At 41.5% G+C, this 26,879-nt stretch overlaps 1 protein-coding gene across 3 annotated transcripts in view; it reads right to left on the bottom strand.

Moving 5' to 3' along the window:
* RNF38 (ring finger protein 38) overlaps positions 1-26,879 on the bottom strand; it is a 422,379-nt gene that overhangs the window by 47,033 nt on the left and 348,467 nt on the right. For all 3 annotated transcript variants that reach the window (XM_073591770.1, XM_073591778.1, XM_073591786.1), the window contains one exon: positions 3,285-3,478. In XM_073591770.1, coding sequence (XP_073447871.1) covers positions 3,285-3,478 — 194 coding nt within the window. The remainder of the gene's footprint in view (positions 1-3,284; positions 3,479-26,879) is intronic.

Here is a 26,879-nt window from a genome sequence, read left to right as displayed (position 1 = left end):
TGGCAATTGCTTGGTCATACAGCACTGCACCCAAACACTGCACACGCAACACTGTACCTTTTGGTGGTATTTGATCACCACTGTTTTTAAAAATACAGAAAATGGTGGGGGTGGGGCGTTTTCTACTTACTGCAATAAAACAGCCAATTAAAGCAAATTACTTTATAAAATGTAGCCCAAAATGTATTCTGTATGTCTTTACCAAAGAAAATCCCAATAAGTGTATATTAACTTATTAACTGGTTTGTATGAAAGTTATAGCGTCTACAAACTATGGTTTATATATCTGAAAATTGATCAGTCCTGATGGGTAGAAAAGCACTTCTTCCTGGAATTCAACTTTAACCGCTTGCCGACCACCGCATGTACATACATGTCGGCAGAATGGCACGGCTGCCCAAATGGGCGTACCTGTACGTCCCTTTCAATTTGTCACCGTGTGGTCGCGTGACCCCCGCCGCGAGCTCTGTGAGTATGATCGCGGATCCCATGGACTCGATGTTCACGGGGATACCTGCGATTGTCTCACGGAGCTGAAGAACGGGGAAATGCTAATGTACACAAGCATTTCCCCGTTCTGCTTAGTGACACTGATCACAGCTCCCTGTAATCGGGAGTGGTGATCAGTGTAGTGTCACATGTAGCCCCTCCCCCCCCACAGTTAGAACACACTTAACCCCTACAGCACCCCCTCCTGGTTAACCCCTTCACTGCCAGTCACATTTACACAGTAATCAGTGCATTTTAATCGCACTGATCGCTGTATAAATGTGAATGGTCCCAAAATAGCACCAAAAGTGTCCGATCTGTCCACCATAATGTCGCAGTCACAATAATTAAAAAAAAAAAAAAAAAAAAAAAAATGTAAATGCCATAAAAAAAAAAAAAAAAAAACTATCCCTTATTTTGTAGATGCTAGAGCTGTACAATTCTGGCCAAAATGAGAATCTTTTGCTTAGAATAAAAAGATCACGATTCTCGCAACATAAAATCTTTCACATTATAAAAAAAAAAAATTAAGATGGGCTAACTTTACTGGTTAGTTTTGTTTTGTTTTAATTCATTAAAGTAATTTTTTTTTTTTTAAATTGCATTTGAAAGGCCGCTGCGCAAATACAGTGTAATATAAAATATTGCAACAACCACCATTTTATTTTCTAGGGTGTCTACTAAATATAAAATATATATATATATATATATATATATATATATATATATATATATATATATATATCAGCTGTTGCAGAACTACAAGTCCCATGATGCATAGCAAGATTCTGACACAAGCACAAGCATGAGACCCGGAGGCAGAGGCCTGATGGGACTTGTAGTTTTGCAACAGCTGGAGGTCCGCTAATTGCATATCCCTGATTTAGCGTTTAAGTGGTTAATCCTTTTTTCACTTACACACAAAGTCTATTCCATTGACAAATTGTTACAATGTTTATTACTTAAGTTAAACTGCTAAAGAATGTTCTGATTCTTGGCAGACTGCCCAGTTTTTCTCTTCCTTTCTTTTGAGGGCTGTGGCTTCAGAAGAGCAGAGAGAATTCTTTGCATAAAAAGAATTGTGAAACACTTTAGTCAAGATCATGATAACGATTTTTGACGATCGTGCAGCTCTAGTAGATGCTATAATTTTGCGCAAACCAAACGCTTATTGCAATTTTTTTTACTAAAAATATGTAGAAGAATACGTATCGACCTAAACAGAGGATAAAAACGTTTTTTTTATATATTTTTTGGGGGATTTTTATTATAGTAAAAAGTAAATATTGTTTTTTTTTCAAAATTGTCACTCTTTTTTTGTTTATAGCGCAAAAAATAAAAAACAGCAGAGGAGAGCAAATACCACCAAAAGAAAGCTCTATTTGTGGGGAAAAAAAGGACAGTTTTGTTTGGGAGCCACATCGCAGGACTGCGCAATTGCCAGTTAAAGCGACGCAGTGCCGAATCGCAAGAAGTGCTCTGGTCTTTGGCCAGCCAAATGGTCCGGGGCTTAAGTGGTTAAGCACTGTGTTGTGCAATCTGCAGTTTTCTCAAGCAGTGTTTTCCTGACCTACCCAATTACCTCTGAACTACAAAAAACACTTCCCCCCCCTATGTTAAATAAGGGAGAGTGGAAGGTTATAAAAAAGTGCACCACTGCTCCTTCCAAGGTATCATACAGCAAGACCCCTTTCACACTGGGGCGGTTTGCAGGCGGTATTGCGCTAAAAATACCGCCTGCAAACCGCCCCTAAACAGCCTCCGCTGTTTGTTCAGTGTGAAAGCCCGAGGGCTTTCACACTGAAGCGGTGCGCTGGCAGGACGGTGAAAAAAGTCCTGCAAACCGCTTCTTTGGAGCGGTGAAGGAGCTATAGCCGCGCTGTACGAGGGATTTTAACCCTTTTTCGGCCGCCAGCGGGGGTTAAAACCGCACCGCTAGCGGCCGAATACCGCTGCAAGAACGACGGTACAGCAGCGCTAAAAATAGCGCTGTTGTACCGCCGACGCCCCTACCGCCCCAGTGTGAAAGGGGCCTAAGTGAGTGGTGTTTGCCCTAGGACAGGAAGTGTGTAACTGGTAGGATCACCAGGTGAAAAAAAAAATATCTAAGGACTACTAGCAAGCTGCAATATTTTACATTTAGGTTCTCAGGTTTGGATGAATATTAAAGATTGTAAAAACCTTGATTTTTTTTGTCATTTTATACTGTGAATGGTTCAGATAAATTATATGCAATGCTTTGCGAAAACAGGCCTGCGGGGTGGCCAGGGATGCGTAAAGAAAAAAAAAAAAAAATAAATAAATAAATGTTATGCTGGAAACGGGACTCAGTTGTGAGTTTGCGCAGCTCAGGTTGACAGCTTTGGCTTGTGTACAGTGAACAATAGCATCGCTCAATCACACCTCTCTGCCACTTCAGCCAATCACCAAAAGCCTTGAATTCTGTTTGCTTTCCTTTTAAGGTAGTTTAAAGATCAAGTTGACCTTTGGGGAAAAAATAAATGCATATATTTTGCAGGGAAAAAAAAAAAAAAAAAAAAAAAAAAGCGCATTTTTCCCCCTAGGAGCCTGGAAAGCATTGCACCCATGATCAGTGGAAGCAGGTTACTGTTTTGGCTATGGGACCACAGGAAGTGAAGGTATATCTCCCCAATAGGACAGATGGCAAAAAAAAAAAATGCCAATAGTTTTACTTTAATGCATTAAGGTAAAAAATGAGTTGGCTTTATAACCACTTTAGCAAAAAAATAAAAACGCATCATACAGATGAAGAAACTGCAGGAACATTTATTTACCTCCTTCTGTTACGAGCAGGAGTGTTGCATCTTTCCCCTGAGAAGTGGTGTTGATTGGGTCGAGCCGAAGGAGGCCGCCTATTTGACGTCATCTCCCATGGTCGCATTGGCGGCGATGGTGTAGGAGATGGTGCAGTGTAATCAAAAACTGAATTAGATAATCGCTGTCTTTTTGGGCTGGGACTGTCTTCGTTCTGAAAGGCAAAGAGCACAAATAATAGAAACACAAATGCTACAAGGACCAGCCTTACATATTGCCGTTTCTTTCTTCCCAACCTGCACTACCTATGTATTAAATCCTTTTTAGTTTCAATAAAGTATGATGACATAATTAAAGTGGTATTAAACCCAAACATTATATTGCAGCTTACCAATTCTTAGATGCGATGGCTGTATTCGATTTCTTTTAAGGCTTTTTTTCCTTTGTTTTTAGCTGGTGATTTGGCCAGTAAGTTAGTTGTTTAACAGAACAGGCTTTTCTGCAGGTGTAGCAGTTGCAGGTTTGGGACAGACCACTTACCACTGACAGGGGTGCTTACAATCATCAGCTGTTATGTAAAACCTTTTTCCCAAAAAGGAAAGAACCGTTTGCTTTAATAGATTATGAAGTGTTGGCTGGAGTTTAGCTTCAATTTATTGGTGTATCTAAATCTGCTAGTACATTTAACACTCACCTCAGCTTTAAAAAAAAAAAAAAAAAAAAAAAAAAAAAGTGTACTGCTGTCCAAAAGTGCCCCTGTGCTTCCTCATCCAAACTGACACCAATGCAGGTGGTGTGTTACTGGCCATATCACCAGGTGAAAAAAAGTCAATAAACTAATGCAGCCGTCACATCTAATGACTGGTAAGCTGCAATATATTTATTTTTGGGTTTAATACCACTAACTACGTGAATGAGAAAGTACTTCAATTTCAGTAAATCAATTATATAAAACATAACATGGCACATATAATATATTGTAAAGCTGCACGATTATGGCTAAAACAAGAATCACAATTTTTTGCTTAAAATAAAGGTCACGATTCTCGGCGCAACATCAGCTTTCACAAAAAAATGCCCCTTCGACAGATGTTCGGCCTACTTCTTTTGGACCGGCTGCTGTGCACATGTCTGAATGTTGGTCAGTTTCTATTTAGCCGGCCGATACTGCCCAATATTCGGTCCATGTGTAGGGGCATAAAGCTCTGGATATGGAAACTGGAGGGTAATAAACCTCTTTTTTTTTTTTGTAAAATATTGAGTCAGGATTGGTATCATATTCAGCAGCCTGTATTGTTGTATTTAATGACTTTCCCAACTTGCAATTTTCACAGAAGATACCTCTGCTTATGCATATTACCCCAATCTGCTCAGATTGCATTTCCCAGGTCTGTGATAGGTGTACAGGATATGAGCATATAAAAAGGTGGTTTAATCTGGCCAAATACCAGTACAACTTATTTGCGTAAAAATTTTCATTGGTGGAACATTCATTTGATTTTCTAGTCATAAGTGTAGTTGAGATGTTTGTTCGACAATGTGACAAAAATTTTTAAAGATGGATATTTTTTTTTGGAACAAATTAATTTCTAACAGTATATATTGTTTTTCTTTGGGAAATCACATTCTTTCAAAATCGAATGTTAAAAAACAAAATATTTTAACGACCGTACTTTTAAACATTCGTTACTATTCAGTTGGAATTATCGAATGCACTGATGCCCAATTTACCATTTTCCCTCCCCGGTGTCATGTGACTTGTTAATGTTACAAGGTCTCAGGTGCGATTGGGGAGCAGGTGGTTTAATTTGGTGTTATCGCTCTCACTCTCTCATACTGGTCACTAGAAGTTCAACATGGCACCTCATGGCAAAGCAGCATCTGAAAAAAAAATTGTTCCGCTACAAAAAAAAAAAACAAAAAAAAAAACATCTTTAACCACTGGGCACTTAAACCCCCTTCCTAACCAGACCAATTTTCAGCTTTTGGTGCTCTCACATTTTGAATGCCAATTACTCAGTCATACAACACTGTACTCATATGAAATTTTTGTCCTTTTTTCACACAAATAGAGCTTTCTTTTGGTGGTATTTAATCACCACTGTTTTTTTTTTTTAGCACAAAAAATAAAAAACCCACTTAAAATTCGGTAAAAAAAAAATGATTTTTTTCTTTGTTTCCGTTATAAAATTTATCAAATTAGTATTTTTTCTTCGTAAATTTTGCCCAAAATTTATACTGCTACATATCTTTGGTAAAAATAAGAACAAATTGGTGTATATTATTTGGGCTTTGTCCAAAAGCTATGGTGCCAATATCTGAAAATTGATCACACCTGAAGTACTGACGGCCTATTTCTAGAGACCCTAACATGCCAGAAAACTACAAATACCCCCCAAATGACCCCTTTTTGAAAAGAAGACATTCTAAAGTATTCAGAAAGATGCATGTTTTTTTTTTTTTTGAAGTTGTCATTTTTTTCCCACAATTCTTTGCAAAATCAAGATTTTTTTCCTCTTTTTTTTTTCATAAAATTGTCATAATAGGACGTTTTTTCTCACACACAGCATATGAATACCACAAATTACACCCCAAAACACACGTGTGAGACTTTTACACAGCCTGACCACATACAGAGGCCCAACAATGTAAACATCCCTTGTAATAGGAATATGGCATGACAGGTCCTCTTTACAGTGAGATATGGGGTCAATAAGACCCCACATCTCACCTCTAGGCTGGGAAGCCTGAAATAAAATTAAAAAACAAAACAAAAAACGATCCTGGCTTCGATCGTATCGGTGAGTCGGTAGAAGAACCGGGGGGGGGGGGGGGGGGGAATCGATCAAGCAGTGAAACAGCCGCTATGATCGTTCTTATGGTGTAGGGAATCGCCTACTGATATCTGAATGATGCCTGTAGCTGCAGGCATCATTCAGATATCCCCACACAAAGTCAAGGACGTCATATGACGGCCGGCTGGCGGGAAGTGGTTAAAAATTGCAGAGTATTGCAGGGTATTGCAGAGTATTGTGGGATAGTGCAGGGTAGTGCAGGGCAGTGCAGAGTATTATGTATGGAGGGATGGCTGAGCATGGATGGATGGATGGATGGATGGATGTGACTGCAATTGTCACTGAGCAGCGCTGTGGGCACTACAGATCCAACCCACAGCGCTGCTGCCATCCGATCCATCCCCCTCTCCTACTGTAGCGATCGGTACACAGAGGGGAGGGAAGAACCGGCGTCATGACATGATGCCGGCTTGTTTACATGTGATCGCTCTGTCATTTGACGGAGTGATCACATGGTAAATGGCCACGACCAGCGGCCATTTACCGTGATCCGCCAGGTCCCACAGACCCGGCGGTCACGGATGTTCTCCGGTGCGCGCAAGAGCGGGATTCTGGGAGGACGTCCATGGATGCCCACCCAGAATAAGCCGACCGCGCTGCAGCCGTCTTTCGGCTATGGCCCGGTCGGCATGTGGTTAAAAGGTGACTACACATGCACTTTAGCCCCTTCCCGACTTAATCGGCGGCGGGAGAGATCGGATCTTCACCCTGGCTGGGCATGGAGACGAGGGAGGGGAAGATGGCCCCCACCCGTCTCCATAACAATGCAGGGCGGAAGTGACAGCAAAACGTCACTTCCACCCACAACTCTTAAAGGCCATTTTTTTTTTTAATTGCATTTAAGTGTAAATATGAGATCTGAGGTCTTTTTGACCCCAGATCTTTTAATTAAGAGGTCCTGTCATGCTCTTTTTCTATTACAAGGGATGTTTAAATTCCTTGTAATAGGAATAAAACTGACATTTTTGGTGTAAAAATAAAAAGATATAAGAAAAAAAAAAACTTTTTTTTTTTAAATGCCCCCCATCCCAGCGAGCTCGCGTGCAGGAGCGAACGCATACGTGAGTAGCGCCCACATATGAAAACGGTGTTCAAACCACACATGTGAGGTATCGCCACAATCTTTAAATCTCAAATTATAGCCCTAGACCTCATCTGTAACTTAAAGCGGGGGTCCACCTATCCTTTTTTTTCTTTTTTTGAGTTCTTTCACAAACTTTTCTTCTCAGCATTACATACTCACATATTGTGTGTAATATGTCTGCCTGTGTCAGATTTCGTAGGAAAGAATAACTTATATTATTCACTGCAGGCGGTTTCCATCTTCATTGTGGGCATTTGAAGCCCACAAGCATTTATTTCCTGGATGTGGTGAATGCTGTGCTCCCAGCATTCACCGCTCGTTCCCGCACATGCTCAGTGACATCCTGGGAAGCCTGAGACTAGCTCCAGGAGTCTGGGAGAGGCTAGAAACACGCCTACTCCCACGGGAGGAGAACCAGGAAGTGCAAAGAAGAATAGAAAAATAAAAAAGGTAATTACGGTGATTTAAATTTTTTTTAAACGGCATGTCAGCATCTAGGCAAGCAAGAGAATACATACAGATATTGTTCAAAATTTGGGTGGAACCCCGCTTTAAAACATGCAACCTGTAGATTTTTTTTTTAAACGTCGCCTATGGAGATTTTTAAGGGTAAAAGTTTGGTCGCCATTCCACGAGCGGGCACAATTTTGAAGCGTGACATGTTGGGTATCAATTTACTCTGCATAACATTATCTCTAACAACATAAAAAAAATGGGCTAACTTTACTGTTGTCTTATTTTTTAATTAAAAAGTGTATTTTTTCCAAAAAAAGTACGCTTGTAAGACCACTGCGCAAATACAGTGTGACAGAAAGTACTGCAACGAGCGCCATTTTATTCTCTAGGGTGTTAGAAAAATAATAAAAATGTATGTTTGAGGGTTCTAAGTAATTTTCTAGCAAAAAAAAACAAAAAAAACAAACACACAACTGTTTTTAACTTGTAAACAACACATCTCAAAAAAAAAAGAGGCTCGGTCCTTAAGTGGTTAATTTAAATTCGGGATATTGTCCAAAATGCCGTTAGTAGTAGAAAGAAAAAATTAGATTAAAAGTATAAATAGTTCCTAAATGCTTATGTGTGTGTTTTCACATCTGCCAGTAATACCTAAAGTAATATTTAACAAACTGATTTGTTCATATGGGCTAATGGTAGATGTAAATTAAAACTAACATTGCAACGACCTAAAGTCATGGCAGGTGCGGCTCTGCTGGATATATACCTATATTATCTATCAACTATTATTGAAGCACCTGCAGAAGTGGATAGCTCAGGAGCAGGGAGAGGGAGTGGAGAGGTACTTTCTTAACCACTTCAGCCCCGGAAGAATTTACCCCCTTCCTGACCAGAGCACTTTTGCAATTCGGCACTGCGTCGCTTTAAATGACAATTGCGCGGTCATGCGATGTGGCTCCCAAACAAAATTGATGTCCTTTTTTTCCCCCACAAATAGAGCTTTCTTTTGGTGGTATTTGATCACCTCTGCGGTTTTTATTTTTTGCGCTATAAACAAAAAAAAAAAAAAAAAGCATTATTTTTTACTTTTTGCTATAATAAATATCCCCCAAAAATATATTAAAAAAAATTTTTCCTCAGTTTAGGCCTATACATATTCTACATTTTTTTTTTTTTTTACCAAAAATAAAATCGATTATCGATTGGTTTGCACAAAAGTTATAGCGTTTACAAAATAGTGGATAGTTTTATGCCATTTTTATTAATAATTTTTTTTTTTTTTAACATGGCGGTGATCAGCGATTTTTTTCATGACTGCGACATTATGGTGGACACCTCGGACATTGACACATTTTTGGGACCATTGTCATTTATACAGCAATCAGTGCTATACACTGATTCCTGTGTAAATGACACTGGTAGTAAAGGGGTTAGCCACTAGGTGGCAGTGTAGGGGTTAAGTGTGTCCTAGGGGCATGTTTCTAACTGTGGGGGGCATGGCTGTGTGTGGCATGTCACCGATCTTTGCTCCGATGACAGGGAGCAGAGATCAGCAACACTCACTAGGCAGAATGGAGAGATGCTTGTTTACATTAGCATCTTCCCGTTCTTCCTCCCCATGAGGCAATTGTGGGTATCCCCGCGTCGATAGAGTCCGCGGGACCCGCAACCCGACTCACGGAGCTTGCCGCGGGCGCGCCCGCTGGCCGCCTCTTAAAAGGGGAACGTACGGGCACGTGATTCTGCCTGTACGAGGCAAACCGATCCCGTATAATATGGAGGTATGCCTGTTGGGACTATTGGAAGACAAGATATGGCCTAGATTTATTAAAATCTTACTGCAGGAAACATTATTGGCACGGAAGCATATAGCATTCGGTAAACCAATGGATGAAAACAGTAAGGCCCCTTTCACACTGGGGCGGTGGGGGCTTCGGCGGTACAACAGCGTTGTTTTTAGCGCTGCTGTACCGTCGTTCTTGCAGCGGTATTCGGCCGCTAGCGGTTCGGTTTTAACCCCCGCTGGCAGCTGAAAAAGGGTTAAATCCGCTCGTACATCGTGGCTATAGCCGCGGTATTACCGCGGTATAGCCGCGCTGTCCCATTGATTTCAATGGGCAGGAGCGGTGAATACACCGCTCCTTCCCTGCACCAAAGAAGCGGCTCGCAGGACTTTTTTTACCGTCCTGCGAGCGCACCGCTTCAATGTGAAAGCCCTCTGGCTTTCACACTGAACAAACAGCGGAGGCTGTTTAGGGGTGGTTTTCAGGCGGTATTTTTAGCGCAATACCGCCTGAAAACCGCTCCAGTGTGAAAGGGGCCTTAATCAAGTGATACATTTTTTTTTTTTCTTCTTGAAGGGAGGGTATGAGCTTAGAGGAGGGATACAAAAATATCATAAGATATGGGACGTATGGAATAATGCACATGTAACTGTGTATACGAATGAAAGATAAAATAGGTGACTGGCAGCAGCCAAAGGAATAAGTAAGACTGGGATATAGTAGTGAGTGTTTGTTAGATGTAGATCTATATATCTCACAACGTGAAAGAAGTTTATTTGAAAATCTCTCTCTCTCGAAGATTGCCAAGACCCTGAAATTGAGCTGCAGCGTGGTGGCCAAGACCATACAGCGGTTTAAAAAGACAGGTTCCACTCAGAACAGGCCTCGTCATGGTCCACCAAAGATGAGTGCACGTGCTCAGCATCATATCCAGAGGTTGTCTTTGGGAAATAGACGTATGAGTGCTGCCAGCATTGCTGCAGAGGTTGAAGGTGGGGTGTCAGTGCTCAAACCATACGCCACACTTCATCAAATTGGTCTGCATGGCTGTCCCAGAAGGAAGCCTCTTCTAAAGATGATGAACAAGAAAGCACACAGTTTGCTGAAGACAAGCAGACTAAAGCCTCGTACATGCAATTTGATTTTACAATGGGAACTGTGTGATGTCAGACTGTTGGCGAAAAATCCAACCATCTGTATGCTCCATCAAACAATTGTTGTCGGATTTTCCGGACAAAATGTAAAATGTTGGATGGCAGGCTTTAAAATTTACCGGACAAAATGTCTGTTGTCGGCTTTTCCAAGCGTGTGTACACAAGTCCATCGGACTAAAATCCAAAGTACAAACAAAAAGTACAAGCGGTTGGTCTGGGGCTGCATAAGTGCTGCTGACACTAGGGAGCTACAGTTCATTGAGGGAACCATGAGTGCAAACATGTACTGTGACATAATGAAGCAGAGCATGATCCCCTCCCTTCGGAGACTGGGCCGCAGGGCAGTATTCCAACATGATAACGACCCCAAACACACCTCCAAGATGACCACTGCCTTGCTATAGAAGCTGAGGGTAAAGGTGATGGACTGGCCAAGCATGTCTCTAGATCTAAACCCCATTAAGCATCGGTGGGGTATTCTCAAACGGGGGGTGGAGGAGTGCAAGGTCTCTAACATCCACCAGCTCGATGTCATCATCATGGAGGAGTGGAAGAGGACTTCAGTGGCAACCTGTGAAGCTCTGGTGAACTCCGTGACCAAGACGGTTAAGGCAGTGCTGGAAAAAAAAAAAAAATGGTGGCCACACAAACTATTGACACTTTAGGCCCAATTTGGACATTTTCACTTATGGGCGTACTCACTTTTGTTGCCAGCGGTTTAGACATTAATGGCTGTGTGTCGAGTTATTTTGAGGGGACAGCAAACTGTACACTCACTACTTTACATTGTAGCAAAGTGTCATTGCTTCAGTGTTGTCACATGGAGAGAAAATGGTTACAAAAATGTGAGGGGTGTACTCACTTTTGTGAGATACTGTATATACCATAGTTTGTGGACTTTATAAAATTTTCCTACAGACTAAATATACACTCATCTTGGTTATTTTCACCAAATAAATGTAGCACTGTAGCAATACATTTTGGCCTAAATTCATGAAGAAATAACAATTTGCAAATAAAAAAAAAAAAAATTTTTTTTTAGCAAAAAATAAAAAACCCAGAGGTAGTTAAATACCACCAAAAGAAAGCTCTATTTGTGTGAAAAAGTGATAGAAACTTTATATGGGTACAGTGTTGCATGACAGCGCAATTGTCAAAGAGGGATCACACTGAATGCCTCTTTTCCCCCAGGGAAAAAAAAAATACAAAAAACACTAAACAACTATACCGGAGCCACATATATTAGATCCAGCTTTGCTGATAATGTATTAAGTAATTTGTGGGCCAAGTAGAAAAAAAAAAAAAAAGGGAAGAAGTTTAAAAGGATCGCCATTTTAATGCAACTGACAGATCGGAAAGCTTTTTCTTTTAAAACACAAAGTGCATTTGCTGAGCAAACTGGAAAGTGAAAAGGTTATATCAAACACATATCGGCAAGATCTTATGGATATTTGGTTGTATCTGCTTCTGGGATTTTTTATTTTCAGCTATTCTCAGTGCTGCATCGATATGAAATTGAAGGAACATTGCCATTTTTCTCATTGAAACTAATTTGGGATTGAAGTAAAACATGCAAATATCTCCAGTTCTAGAACTGTTGTGTTTTAGAGGGTGGTAAGGCAACAGCGATCATACAGTCACATCACCATTTAATGGTGGTGCAAACTGAACACACAAGCCATCTATGAGATACGCATTTCCTGTAAAACCTGATTCAGTGTTCAAAAGAAATGAAAGCAGACTGTCTTCTCTTAACAAACAGCTTCAACATGTATGAGCATATATAAAAGCCTAGCATCTAACAGATCGGCTCTGAAAATGTACAGGCAACATGAAGAAATTACGCCAAGCACAGCAATCTCATCAAAGTTACTCAAATTGAATTTTCAACACTATTTGCATGTCAAAGCCAGAACACTACATGAACTCCTTTTAAATACAAATTGTGTTATTCAGGCCCTTTGAATTCCAAAAAAAAAAACTGTTTGCATTTCCCTTCCTGTGAAAGAAAATGCATCAAGCCAATTTAAATTCAGCTACCGTTGAAACAAAGAAGGGTAAGTGTGTGTTTAGATGCTACATCATGAAGAGAAATTTTTCAATTAAAAGTAACCTCCCAGAACTGGGCCAAATGGCAAAAGGTTCAAGAGCATGCATAAAAAAACAAGACGACACAGAAAGCAGTGGGTTAGGACACCATCTGCAGTCTATGGCAAAACACAAATAATGTTTTGGGACAAGCAATGGTGCACTGTAAATAAAAAGCAGCACATGCATGCAGACAAAACAGGTTAAAACATGCAAACTGGATTGTAGGAGCCGAGGCTGCATTCAGTGGAGATTCTATGAAGCAATTCTTCCAAAACCTAAGGGATTATTCTGAAGGAAAATGCTTTTAGATACATTTCCAATCCAGCATATGTATACCAGTCACCTAGAAAAAAAAAAGTTCCTTGGGTGACCAAGATGTCCTGCCCAAATGTATCACTAGGCAAAAAAATCTGATTGAACTAATCAATTGAATTCTGGTGAGGCCCTCTCAGGTTAGTGGTTAGCAAGTTTGGGGATACCGGAAGAGTGAAAAACAAACAGAAGCCCCCCCTAAAGGGGTTCTTCTAGTTCCCCTTCACTCCCCACTTTGTGCTGGTGGTCATGTAAAGAATATGTAAACCCAACATTTCATATTCCTGATATGTGCCTGCTGTACCATGTACTTGTTTAAAAAAGTATCCTGTTCTCTATGTATTGTTTCCTTTGTGTGAAAACCCTGGTGTTCCTGCCAGTCCCTCTCATTTCCTATTACAAACTCTAGCTGTGCTGGGAACTCGGTGTGCTCTCCCCCAATGATCAGGCTTGTGCTGACACCTCACAGCCTTTCAGTGGAAAGATCAGTGTAATGCGGTTTTTCTTCCTCCAGCTCTTATGTAACTGAGGGAAAAAAAAAAAAAAGTAATGCTTTTTATATCTATACACAAATGTTATTCCTTTCATTTCTATTTTAAACTGAATGGGTTGTTTGACAAGGTGATAGTTTACAATCACTAACTATGGATGTTCACGCCTAGAAGAGAACATGTGGCACAGGCCAAGAGTAACCAGTGGTAGCTGGAATAGTAAATGAACACATAAGAAGCAGAACATGTATCGGTACTAGGTAGATAGGGTATGGAGGAGTCCTGAATCACTTTGTCTGATGAAATTAAGAGACATCTGGGCTGCTATTGTGTAGGCACACAACTAAAAGACTGCATGTAAAATTTGTAACTATCTATGAGGTCATGTGCTCACATTATACTTGTAATGTCACAGTGATCACACTTTATTGTTCTATAACTAAATTATTTGGGCTTTGGAGACCACAAAAAAAACAAAAAACAAAAAAAAAAAAACAAAACACAGCACTCAACAGTAGTCTAATTTACCCTGCTCCTAATGCATCAAAAAGCTCACGGCAATTGACCAAACCAACAAAACAAAAATAGATAGAGAAAATAAAAACACCACAATAACAGCTATATGCTACATACAATCCTGATGGGTTTTCCTTCCTTTCTTCTCTGCAAAGTAGTCATAATGTGCTCGTATGCATCGCATATGAGCACAGTATGTGACACTTACCTGCAAACAAAGCTTTGTGACTGGCCAGAGCCTCGTGATGTCACTCCAGCCGGTCAGAGCACACGCGGCCGTTCCTTCAGAGCGCATGCGCCAATGACATTGGTGCAGTAAACAGTGAATATCTCCTAAACAGCGCACGTTTAGGAGATATTTACAGTACCTATTAGGTAAGGCTTACCTATAGGTACAAATGTTACAGGGATGTTTACCTCTTTAAGTGAGGATCTAGCACAAGCATGAAAAGAAAAAGTGGATAGCCCAAAAAATTAATCAGCAATGATCCAATTATGAGAATGCTGCTCTTGGACCAGAGTGGATGCTCTCTTGAATCACTGAAAAACAAAAAAGGAAAGACAAGAGCGCAAAACCTCAAAGTGCAGTATATTAAGCAGAAAGCATTTCTTAAATGGATAAAATTGCACTCACAAAAAAGGCATGTGCTAGGCATAACATTCTGGGTCCCCTAGAAGTCGGGAGTAATGAAATGTAAACCAGGACACCTGCTTTGGCCCCCGGCAAGGGCATGAGAGAAATAAATCCACTGTCACTGATGCACAACCCCGGAAGTGGAGGCTGCCCGATGTAGCCGATGTTCAGATGCGCAGTAGGACGCAGGGACACATTTCCAAGCTTCTTCCATGGCCATACCCTTTCCGGTGGCCAAGGCAGGGGTCCTCGTTAAAACCTTCATCTCTCCCGGCTTTCAGGGGGACCCACACTGTTTTGTCTAGCACTTGTCTTTTTTTGTGAGTGCAATTTAATTCCCTTAATAAATGATTTCCGCTTAATATACTGCATTAGCTCTACTGCTAGCCAGAGGGAGAATCTAAACATCTGTATCAGAAATACAATCCTAAAGATATTGAACAGAAAGACCCCTTTCACACTTGTGCAACTTTGGACATCAGAGTCACATGACAAGTCGTACCCCATGATTCCCAATGATAACCATTCATATCTGTGCGACTTTAAGTCGCACCAACTACAAAGTAGTCCCTGTACTACTTTGGTCTGACTTTGATGCGAGTTGAGGTCCATAGACCTCTAGTTTACACAGAAATTCCCTGAAATCGTGACAAAATTGCGCCTGCAAAATCACACGTCTTCCAAGTTGTGGCAGTGTGAAAGGGGCCTTGGGCTCCATTCAAACTTGTGCGACTTGTCATGCAACTTAGATGTCCAAAGTTGTATGACAAGTCATTCCCCATGTTTCCCAAACAACCATTCATATATCTGCGACTTAAAGTTGCAGAGATTTCAAAGTAGTTCAAAGTAGTTCAAGCACTACTTTGGTCTGACTTTCATGCAACTTGAAAGCCATAGACTTCAATGTTAACCCTCAGAAGCTGCATTAAAAGACTTACCTGAATGTTAGAAAATGCAACTTGTGTGCAACAGTTGTCTATTATCACTGGTCAAAGCCAAAGTCGTATCCAAGTTGCGTCAAAGTCGCACTGCAAAGTCGGCGCAACTTTGGAGTTGTGCAAAGTGTGATGGAGCCTAAAAGCATACAAAATGTTGGAGACCCTGTCGCCAAATTAAAATCTGCAGGTAAAAGCAAAGAAAAGTCAAGTTTTCTAAATGCTTACTTGCAGTGTTTTTCGCTGTTCATAAATGAGGTTTTATATATCTGCAATGTTCCTTTGACACTTTCCGAGGTAGTCAAACATTCTAGCAAGTCCAATTTCCTAATGCAGCATTTTCCTTTTTGCACGCCGCAGAACCCTCTCAGTCTTTTGAAAGTTATTTAGCTACTCTCTGTGCTCCTGTCACCTCCCTATACAAATTTTTATGTATGCTGCCAGGGGAGGGGTGAAGGGAAATACTACAGTGTCACATGAGTGACAGTTCTGAGTCCGCTGCTATCACAATAAAGACAGTGGCATCCAGCAGCAGTATCAGGCCTTTTGGAGGTCTAAATAACATTGAGCTTTCTTTTAAACAAGCACACTGTCCACAACTTTCCAAATGGGACATTAAAGAAAGACAAAGAGCAAAATGTAGCAAGCATTAAGAAAAGAATGGTCAGTTTTAACTAAAAGATTTGCTATGAACTTATTTTGGCCAATACATCATATGCTCCTGACACTCTGCTTTGTGCATTTCTTTTAACGCAAGCCTGTCATGAGAACAATTCTACCAGCATACTTAAACTTTGCTAGGGTAAAAATAGAGGCGCTGCCCACTGCTGTCTTGCTTTAAAAGCTGCATATTCTATGGTAGGAGCTTCCAAAGTACGGTCCACATCCGGCCCGCAGCTTGAGTCTACACACCCACTGCAGAAATTAGTCTCTTTAAAAAAAAAACTTTGTTAGGTTGCGGGACCTTCGCTTTATACTTCACTTCCCCCGCACTGTACAGAGCAAGTACTGCAACCTGACAAAGACCGCCCCTCCATTTATCGTACTGTGCTATTGGTTGCTAGGGCCACCTAGCAACCAATTAAGTACTTCATTGGAGTCCCGCTGTTAACAGGTCTTTTACACAGCATGCCTATGTAACAGCAGGACCGGAGCTGGGGGATGCAGCAGATCTGCACTGAAGCTGGTGATTGCTTGCTAGTTCGAGGCACATAGGGATTTCTGATGGGGAGGTAAAAAGTGCTAGGGGGGTTCTTAGGACATAAATAAGGGGGGGGGGCGGCTCTGAGGGGGACAGCAATGTGCATAAAGGGGCTGTGATAAAGGACATAAAATTTACATGTGGGCTTTAAGGGGGACACAAATGTGTTTGAGAGGGTTAATTAAGGGGAAAACACAAATAAGTGGGGAACTCTGATGGGGACACCAATTTGTAGGGAGACTGATGGGGATAGAGACGTATGGGGATACTCTGAAGGGAATAAAGATGTAAGGCCCCAGGGCATGAGGCTCCAGCATTTAGGTGTGGGCGGAGGATACAGGAGCACCATCCAGCATCACTGCCAGTTGCCTGTCAAATTTTCAATTTTGCTGCTGCAGATTAATTTATAAATCGATTTTTTTCAGCCCGCAAATTTGTGTAAAATATAAATGTGGCTCTTGAAGTAAAAAGTTTGAAGACCCTTGGTCTATGGCTATCATATTTATTCTACAAAAGCTAAAGCTTTTTTCATTCAACCAGCAGAGGAAAAAAAAAAAAAAAAAAAAAAAAAAAAAAAAAAACAAACACACACGTCCCTGCATCAACAAGGGAGGTTAGGGGACCGCTGAAATGTATTCTGACAGGGGGACCCCTCCCAAGAATACACTGATCAGTGCTCGCTGCAAGCACTAATCGAATGCTGGTTCTCCAGCATGACTGTTCGACAGAAGCCGATTCACCGATAGAGTGAATGTGAGAGATAAAAATCACTGAGGGAGCTAGGGAGGAGGTGGAATCCTTATGGGTAGAGCTCCAAAGGGATGAAGCTAAGGGGAAAATACTGGGAGTATGGTATAGGCCCCCTTCCCTGAGGGAGGAGGGAGAGACGGATCTCCTAACACAATTTGGATCAGCAGCAAGGATGGGTAGTGTTATCATAAGGGGGGGGATTTTATTTATCCAAACTGGGCGGAGGGAATCATGCATTCGTCTAAGGCTCACCAGTTAATACATTTCTTTGCATGACAATTTCATGGTTTAGATGGTAGACACACCAACTAGAAATAAAGCGTTACTGGATCTACTGATTACCAACAATACAGACCCAATCATGGATGTGGAAATACAGGGCAATTTAGGAAACAGCGATCACGAGTCAATTGGCTTCAGTATAAATCACACAAATAGGAAACATAAGTGAAATACAAAGACACTGAATTTCAAAAGAGCCAACTTCCCTAAGCTACGAACCTTGCTAGAAGGCATACATTGGGATAAAATCTTAGGAACAAAACACAGAGGATAGATGGGTTTGCTTTAAGAGCATATTAAATAAGGGCATTAGCCAATGCATCCCATTTGGCAATAAATTTAAAAGAGCAAACAAAAGTCCTGGATGGCTTAACTCCAATGTAAAAATGCATATAAAAGCAAAGGAGAAGACCTTCAAAAAACAAAAGGTTGAGGGATCATCATCAGCATTCAGACTTTATAAAGAATGCAACAAGAAATGTAAGGGTGCAATTAAGGCGGCTAAGCTAGAAAACGAAAGACACATAACGGAGGAAAGCAAAAAATTCCCAAGAAAATCTTTATGTATGTAAACAGTAAAAAAGAGGACAGGCCATATTGGCCCCATAAAGAATGAGGAAGAGCATCTGGTTATAATGGATGGGGAGATGGCGAAGGTATTGAATTTATTCTTCTCAGTCTTCTTGAGGGAATCGGGGGGGCTGTAACGTGTCATGAGTTTATCCTCATGACACATTACAGGAAGCACCTCGATGGTTAACAGAGGACAGCACTAAAATTAGACTTGGGAAACTTCCACGGATATGCCATTCACATCACCCCTGAGCTTTCATGGGAGACCTTACTCCCAGGGACATTCATCTAATTGTTTTTCCATCAAATATCTTGGGTTTTCCACCTCAGCTCCCGGGGCTAGCGAATTGTTCGGCCGGCCTGCGGCTCTCCTCGCTCTATTTCAGACTCATAGCTAGATTGTAAGTATGGGTGGATATTTTCCATACTTGTTTTTTCTCCCCCTCCCTCTTACATTGAGAGTGATTATTCTTTACAACTTATTAATTATGGATATATATCAAGCATCTGCTCCTGATGAGTGGAGGTCATCCACGAAATGCGTCGAGCTATGTTGATGCCACTATCATGTTTACAGTCAGGATCATTTCATCAATTTTATTCTGTTTTATTACAATATGTTGCAACAATCATGCACTTTTATATATGTATTGTGTGATACATGGGTTGTGTGTCTGACATGATGATGTTTTGGTTGTACACATCATATATGGAATACATTTTTATTCTATTATACTCTATGTGCTTTGTATTGAAATTTAGTAATTAGTTATACAACGAACTGGTCAGACACAATTTGCACCATGGTCATCCCCCAGCTGTATGCTTCATACAAAATCCCAAACCTTTTTCTTTAACCACTTGCAGACCGCCTCACGCCAATATACGTTGGTAAAGTGGCACGGTGCGCAAAACGGCGTACCCGTATGTCGCTGCATCATCCGCGGCTATAGGGCGCACGCTGCCACACGCGCCCGCAGGTCACGCAGACTTGATATTTGCCAGTGGCCCGCGATTGAGGCACAGAGAGGCAGAACAGGGAGATGCCTATGTAAACAAGGCATTTCCCTGTTCTGCCTAGCAACAGGGCAGGGATCTACTGCTCTCAGTGATCTGTCATGTTCTAATGAGCCCATCCCCTCTACAGTTAGAACATGCTGAGGGAACAGTTAACCCCTTGATCGCCCCTAGTGTTTAACCCCTTCCCTGCCAGTGACATTTACACAGTAATCAGTGCATTTTTAAAGCACTGATCACTGTATAAATGCCAACGGTCCCAAAATAGTGTCAAAAGTGTACTATCTGCCGCAATGTCCGTCATTAAAAAAATAAATAAATAAAAAAAAAAAAAAAGAAAACGCCATAAATCTATCCTCTATTTTGTAGACGCAATAACTTTTGCGCAAACCAATCAATATACGCTTTTTGCGATTTTTTTTTTACCAAAAATATGTAGAATACATATTGGCCTAGACTGTGGAAGAAATTCTATTTTTTTATATATATTTTTGGGGATATTTATTATAGAAAAAAGTAAAAAATATTGTTTTTCAAAATTGTCGCTTTTTTGTTTATAGCGCAAAAAATGAAAAAAACGCAGAGGTGAACAAATACCACTAAAAGAAAGCTCTATTTGTGGGAAAAAAGGACATCAATTTTGTTTGATTACAATGTTGCACGACCGTGCAATTGTCAGTTAAAGTGACGCAGTGCCGCATCGCAAAAAAGGGCTTGGTCAGGAAGGGGATAATCCTAGGATGGAAAAGAACCTGGGGGTCCTAGTAGATGATAGGCCCAGCAATGGCATGCAATGCCAAGCTGCTGCTAACCATCACGTACCTGGTGGAGACTGGAATGTGATGGAGGCCTCCCTTACTCCTCCCGCCTACACTCCTGAAGGTGGGGACAGAAAGTGTAAAGGCAAGGAGTGGCACGAGTGCCGGGTAGCTGGCTGGTGATGTCCCCTCCGAAGGTGGGTAGAGCTGGCAGTCACGGTCCTTGGAGCAGGAAGTGAAAGCAGCTGGGCACCAGAGCATGGACAGGAGCAAAACCAGGAGAAGAGTAGTAGTCAGCAACAACCAGGCAGCAGGGTACTGAATCAGCAGGCAAAAGGAAGTCCAGAGGGCAGGCCAAGGTCAGGTAACAGCCGAGCAATGCGGTACCAAGTCAGCAGGCAGATCAAGTCCAATAAACAGGCCAAAGTCAGGATACCAGGAAACAAAGTAAAGGAGCAAGCAGAGGGGAAGTCCAAAGACGAGCCGGGTCATACACGAACAAACAGGAACAACGGATCACGACTTGGCGATTCAGGAATGAGCTGAAGATCATCCAGCACTTGTTTGCAGTAACAGCAGTTTAAATAGGCCACTGGGCGCCAAGTGCTAATTGGTGTGTACGCGCACGCACTTGCACCCGCAGACTCGTTCGCACACCAGTGTGCGCATGCGCACATACCCGTGTGCGACTAGCTGGCATTGCAGGCATTTTGTTGGTCCTTTGCTTATGAATATTAGCATGAGTGCATTGTGTGCGAGCATGAGCAGGCATCGGCACTGGCCTTTTGGTGGTGGAGGTCCGGTTTACCTTACACTAACAAAGCAAACAATATTGGCATGCATTAAAAAGGGGATTAATTCCAGAGATAAAATGATAATTCTCCCACTCTACAAGACTCTGGTCCGGCCGCACCTAGAGTATGCTGTCCAGTTCTGGGCACCAGTCCTCAGGAAGGATGTACTGGAAATGGAGCGAGTACAAAGAAGGCCAACAAAGCCAATAATGGGTCTGGAGGATATTAGTTATGAAGAAAGGTTGCGAGCACTGAACTTATTCTCCCTGGAGAAGATGCTTGAGAGGGAATATGATTTCAATTTACAAATACTGTACTGGTGACCTCACAATAGGGATAAAACTTTTTCGCGGAAGGGAGTTTAACAAGACTCGTGGCCACTCATTAAAATTAGAAGAAAAAAGGTTTAACCTTAAACTACGTAGAGGGTTCTTTACTGTAAGAGTGGAAAGGATGTGGAATTCCCTTCCACAGGTGGTGGTATCAGTGGGAAGCATCGATAGTTTTTTGAAACTATTAAACACCTGAACGACCACAACATACAGGGATATACAATGTAATACTGACAAACACACACACATGGGTTGGACTTGATGGACTTGTGTCTTTTCAACCTCACCTACTATGTAACTATTGCACAACAGGTGGCTTCATTTTTTTTGTTCTACCTTAGGGCCGGTTCACACCAGAATTGCATAGAAACATCCTCCGTTATTCCTTTGCGTTGAATGGGCTGAGATCACACTGGATCACAAAATAGTGCATGCACTACTTTTGAAAAACCCAACGCACTAAATCGCATTTGCAATCTATGTTTGGGGTGCCATTAACAATATATTGGCACCCGGAGCAGATTACAAAAGCAGTGCGTTTTGAACCCGGTGCAAGAAACGCACATGAAACACACCTTTCCTCTACTGGGTTCTGGCCTGTACCAGACTTTAAAGTGGAGGGCCACCCTGAAAAAAAAAAAAAAAAAAAAAAAAAAAAAAAAAAAAAAAAAAACTTACCTGAACCCTTGTTGCTAGGCAGTCTTCCTAATCTGCCTGTTCCTATTCCGCGGCGTGTTCTGCTCCTAGCTGAGCGGCCCTGGTGCCTTCTGGGGTGTGTGTGTGTGTGTGTGTGTGTGTGTGTGTGTGTGTGTGTGTGTGTGTGTGTGTGTGTGTGTGTGTGTGTGTGTGTGTGTGTGTGTGTGTGTGTGTGTGTGTGTGTGTGTGTGTGTGTGTGTGTGTGTGTGTGTTCCCAGAAAACCACGGGGCCATTGACAGATCGCTCGCGCGTGCGCAGTAGGGAACTGGCAGTGAAGCCGCAAGGCTCCACTGCCTGTTTCCCTTACCTAGGATGGCGGTGCCGGGAGCCGAGGGACGGGTCAGCCTCGGGCACCCGACATCGCGGGCACCCAGGACAGCTACAGTGTTTGTAGCTGCTGACTTTAAAAAAAAAAAAAAAAAAAAAAAAAAAAATATGTTTTAGCTGGCTGGAATCCTGCTTTAATAACTAAATATATACAAACCATAAAAACAGGCATATTAGTAAAGCAATGAATGTGACATTTTCCCAGCACTTTTTATAAATATCTCATTCTCTTTAAATGACTTTAAGCCATTTCTGCATTAGTGTAAATGGGACTTCGTACAGTCAGCATAAATTCTACAGTCTTTTACAACAGAATATAACAAAGTTTCAGCTCTTCAATTTCCTGCAATGGAAACTATCAGTGCCCGTATCAAAAAAAGCCCTGAGCAGGTTAGCCTGTCAGTTTTTCAGGGGTCCTGGTCCCTTAAAAGCAGATTAAAACAGCACAGTACTTGTGCTGTGTAATCTCCCCTCTAAACTGTAACCCCCCCCCCCCCCCGAACCTGCCACTTCCTGTATCCCCCTCTCTGCACTGTCCACAAAAATCAGGGCTAATGAGCCCTGACCACTGTGGTCAGAGTACATCCCCCCCCCCCAGCTCTGTGTCTGATACAGAGATATTCTCTCTCTCTGTTTCCAGGGCTACTGCAAAAGGGGCTGAGCAGCCATGTGACCTCCCCGGCTGACAGAGGGAGATCTTGGCCCCTCCTGCAGAAGCCATTTATCAGATCTATACAGCAGCCTGTGAGTCACGAGACTGGACCAAAGATCGCTCCAAATCAGTATTTGCAAGCCACGTTTTTACATAGACTTCAACAGTGTGCTATGCCCAACTGTAATAGAGAGGCTGGCATTGATTTGTATATATGGGTTCAAACACACTTTAAGGACATTTGGATGTAAACGTACTTGTGTGTGTGTTTACATCCGACTACCAATAAAAAAAAAAAACAACCCACAAACACATACACACCACACCGAAAAGGACTGCGTCCTCCATTTTTTGCAGACCTAAACATGATGGATTGGAGGTAGCCAATGGAATCAGTTTATACCCAGCCATCCATAGAGCCATCACAGGTCTGCCAGACACAAAATGAATAGGGGCAGATGTAAAAAAAAAAAAAAAAAATAGTGTAAAAGGTTCCTAACACAGTAAAACTATCTTTGTGGGACAATTATGTTGCTATATTAAAAACAAACTTGAAATTTAAAACATGTTGTTTTGATTGTAGCCTTTTTTTTCGAACTCCTACCATTTTTCACAGAATGACTTCAGGGCAGGAAAAAAAAAATAAAAATACGCAATTATTTGAACTGTTTGTCACCAACACCCCAGTGGATTTCTATGAACAATTGTGGTTTTTCTAAAGCTAGGTGTATTCATGCATTTTTTTTCCCAAAGCATGTTTTATGTCTGTCATCTGTAGGGATTTAGGGTTCAGTGCTAGAGCAATACCACCCAATCCTGAAATGCAAGGTTGTAGTGTTGTTTTCGGAACGGCTGTACTTATGTAATGTACTTATTAAAGCAAGGAGATCAGGTGCTAGGCTCCAGCTAAACTGCACAGAAATAGCAAGGGGATACATTACTGAAGCCACCAAGGTCTTCATGGAATGAACAAAAACTGAAGGATTTAGAAGGGTCTCAGATTTAAAAAAAAAAAAAAAAAAAAAAACTCTAATCTGATATATTTTCCAGTGTAAACCTACCAGCAGAAGGTCTGAACAGGGCAAAAAAAAAAAATCTGATATATGGTTTCAAAAACTATACTTCCCATTTAGGGTGCATAAGAAAAAACATATCAGCCAGCTACACACTGTATTGCTTGTAATGTATCTACGACTTTCAAGCAACATGTATAAATAAATAATGAGCTAAAGTAACTTATACTTCTCAGAAGGCACATGAGAGAAAAACTACAAGTCTGGATGAGAGTAAATAGCAAAATAGTTAAAAGGCAGATCTCTTTAAAATGCATCTAGGGCAAATCACTACTTTATGCTTAATGTCAAGAGTATGGATTACTTGGAGGGTAACAAAGCCACTGCAACAACAGCTGAGCAACCAATAACGGAGGACCAATTTAACCACTTCAGCCTCAGAAGATCTGGCTGCTAAATGACCAGGCCATTTTTTGCGATACGGCACTGCGTCGCTTTCACTGACAATTGCGCGGTCGTGCAATGCTGTACCCAAACAAAACTGACGTTCTTTTTTCCACAGAAATAGAGCTTTATTTTGGTGGTATTTGATCAACACAGCGATTTTTATTTTTTGTGCTATAAAACAAACAAAAAAAAAAATCAAATCGCAATAAGCGTATATTGATTGGTTTGCGCAAAAGTTAGTGTCTATGAAATAGGGGATAGATTTATGGCATTTTTGATTTTTTTTTTTACTATTAATAGCGGCGATCTGCGATTTTTAATTGAAACTGCATCATTATAGCGGACACATGGGACCCTTATGAAACATTTTTGGGTCGATTGACAATTATACAGCGATCAGTGCTATAAAAATACACTGATTACTGTACAAATGTCACTGGCAGGGAAGGGGTTAACTGTGTTCCCCAGTGTGTGTTCTAACTGTAGGGGGAGGGGACTGACTGTAGGAGATGACAGGTTGTGGTTCCTAGCTATTAGGAACTTACGATCTGCATCTTCTCTCAGAACAGGGATTTGTGTGTTTACACACAAACGTCCCTGTTCTGCCTCTCTTGAACGCAATTGCGCGTGGCCAGCGGTCATCGTGACCGCCGGGCACACGCCTGCTATCCTGCTTAAATGGGGGGGGGGGGGAAGAGAGAGAGAGAGAGAGAGAGAGAGAGAGAGAGAGAGAGAGAGAGAGAGAGAGAGAGAGAGAGAGAGAGAGAGAGAGAGAGAGAGAGAGAGAGAGACTTCTATCCATAAAAGGTAGATAGCATAAAGCAGTTTAATCCACTTTAAAGCTGAATTCCAGGGCGACCCAAAAATATCATTATGGGTCGAATAAATATTGTTAAATCTATTTTAAAACACAGCTGGCAAAGGGTGCCAGCATCTGATGTGTTATCAGTGTCATGTAATCCCATGGACAGTCTGGTAAGAGACAGCACTGTCTGCATTGCACAGTGCTGTCCATCTAATACCCAGAGGAGAGAGGGGGGTGAACTCATCAATGTGCTGCCACTGCTGCTTCCTCATTATCCAATGAGAAATTGTTCAGAAGACTGACTAAACAAAATCACAATGCATTGGCATGCAATATAGAACACAAGTAGGCATTTCAATCTGGCCTTTAACGGTTTGCCTGGAAGACAGTTGTAAACAAGAAAACTTGTGGCCAAAGCAAAAAGGAATAGCAGTCAGAGGTCTCACCTCAGCTTCCTGCATTTCCTGGTAGTAGAGATAAGACATACCACCTTGCCCTCATCCCTCAATACCATGCCTGGTGCCTAAGCTACCCATCAGTAGGGTGTTCAAGCTTGGGCCTATTCAATGCAAATTGCATCTTAGGAAAAGTTTCTGTTTGCACATCAGTGTCAGGGGGATTTGGATAGCTCTGAGGCAAGACTTTTCTGCTGCAATAGGTATATGTTGAAATCATATACGCCAATCTGTCTGCTGCATTAAGATGTACTATGCTCATTTACAGTATTACTTTAACAGCAACTGCATGTCCTGAGGATACTACAAACATGGGTATGGGAACTGGGTTTTATGTCTGGAACCATAGCCCGATTCTGCCTTAGTTTATATCTAGTGCTTTCTGAAGGGCTGGAATGAGAAGTTCCAAAACTGGACCACATTGCTGAGATGTTTTCCCCAAGCACTCTCTCTCAGCTTTTTATTAGACATTAGATTATATGACTAAATGCAGAAGAACCTTGAGAAGCCATTGCCTTTGTTACTTGCTAGCACAGTTCTCCTGCAGTGGGTGGTCTTCAGAAAACAAATCTAATTTCTAAGCAGTCAGTGGGTCATTGGGGCCCCTAGATCTGCAGCCGAGGATTAAACAGAGGGCATTATACCATTACTAAAAATTGAGTACTATGCAAGGGATCACAGAAACAGTCATCCACCCAAAAATGATCTAAAAATCACCTTTACCACACACCGGCAGGGCTTGGCTCAATCTCTCTCACACAACACTGGATGTCAATACAGTCACATCAGCTGCTACATTCTCACACAGTGCTAGCTTTACCAAACAATAGCCCGGCATTTTAGCACCCACCTCCCCACTGGCAACAGCTCTCAATTACCTGGTTTGCAGAGTGTTTTTTTCAGTCACTATACTGACCAGCAATTCTGCAGCCCTTATACAAGGGGGTGTTGATAGGTATTGAGCCATACCCAGAAAAAAAATTGAGCTAGGAAGCTGTAAATTGCAGGGTGTACTGGAGAATTTGTCTATATTCAAATGGTGCAAAGAAAGAAAAGAAAAGAAAAGAAAAAAAAAAAAAAAAAACAATCAACTATGGATTTTAACTTCTCTCTCTTTTTTAGGTCCAAGGTGAACATGGCAGCACCTCCAGAAAAATTCAATGTGGAAGACCATAATCAAGTTCCTGTTTCTCCAAGGGA

This window comes from Aquarana catesbeiana, linkage group LG01, assembly GCF_042186555.1.
Source record: "Aquarana catesbeiana isolate 2022-GZ linkage group LG01, ASM4218655v1, whole genome shotgun sequence".
Taxonomy (NCBI): domain Eukaryota; kingdom Metazoa; phylum Chordata; class Amphibia; order Anura; family Ranidae; genus Aquarana; species Aquarana catesbeiana.
Note: the sequence above shows the minus strand (reverse complement) of the source record. Positions and strands in the feature narration are given on the sequence as shown.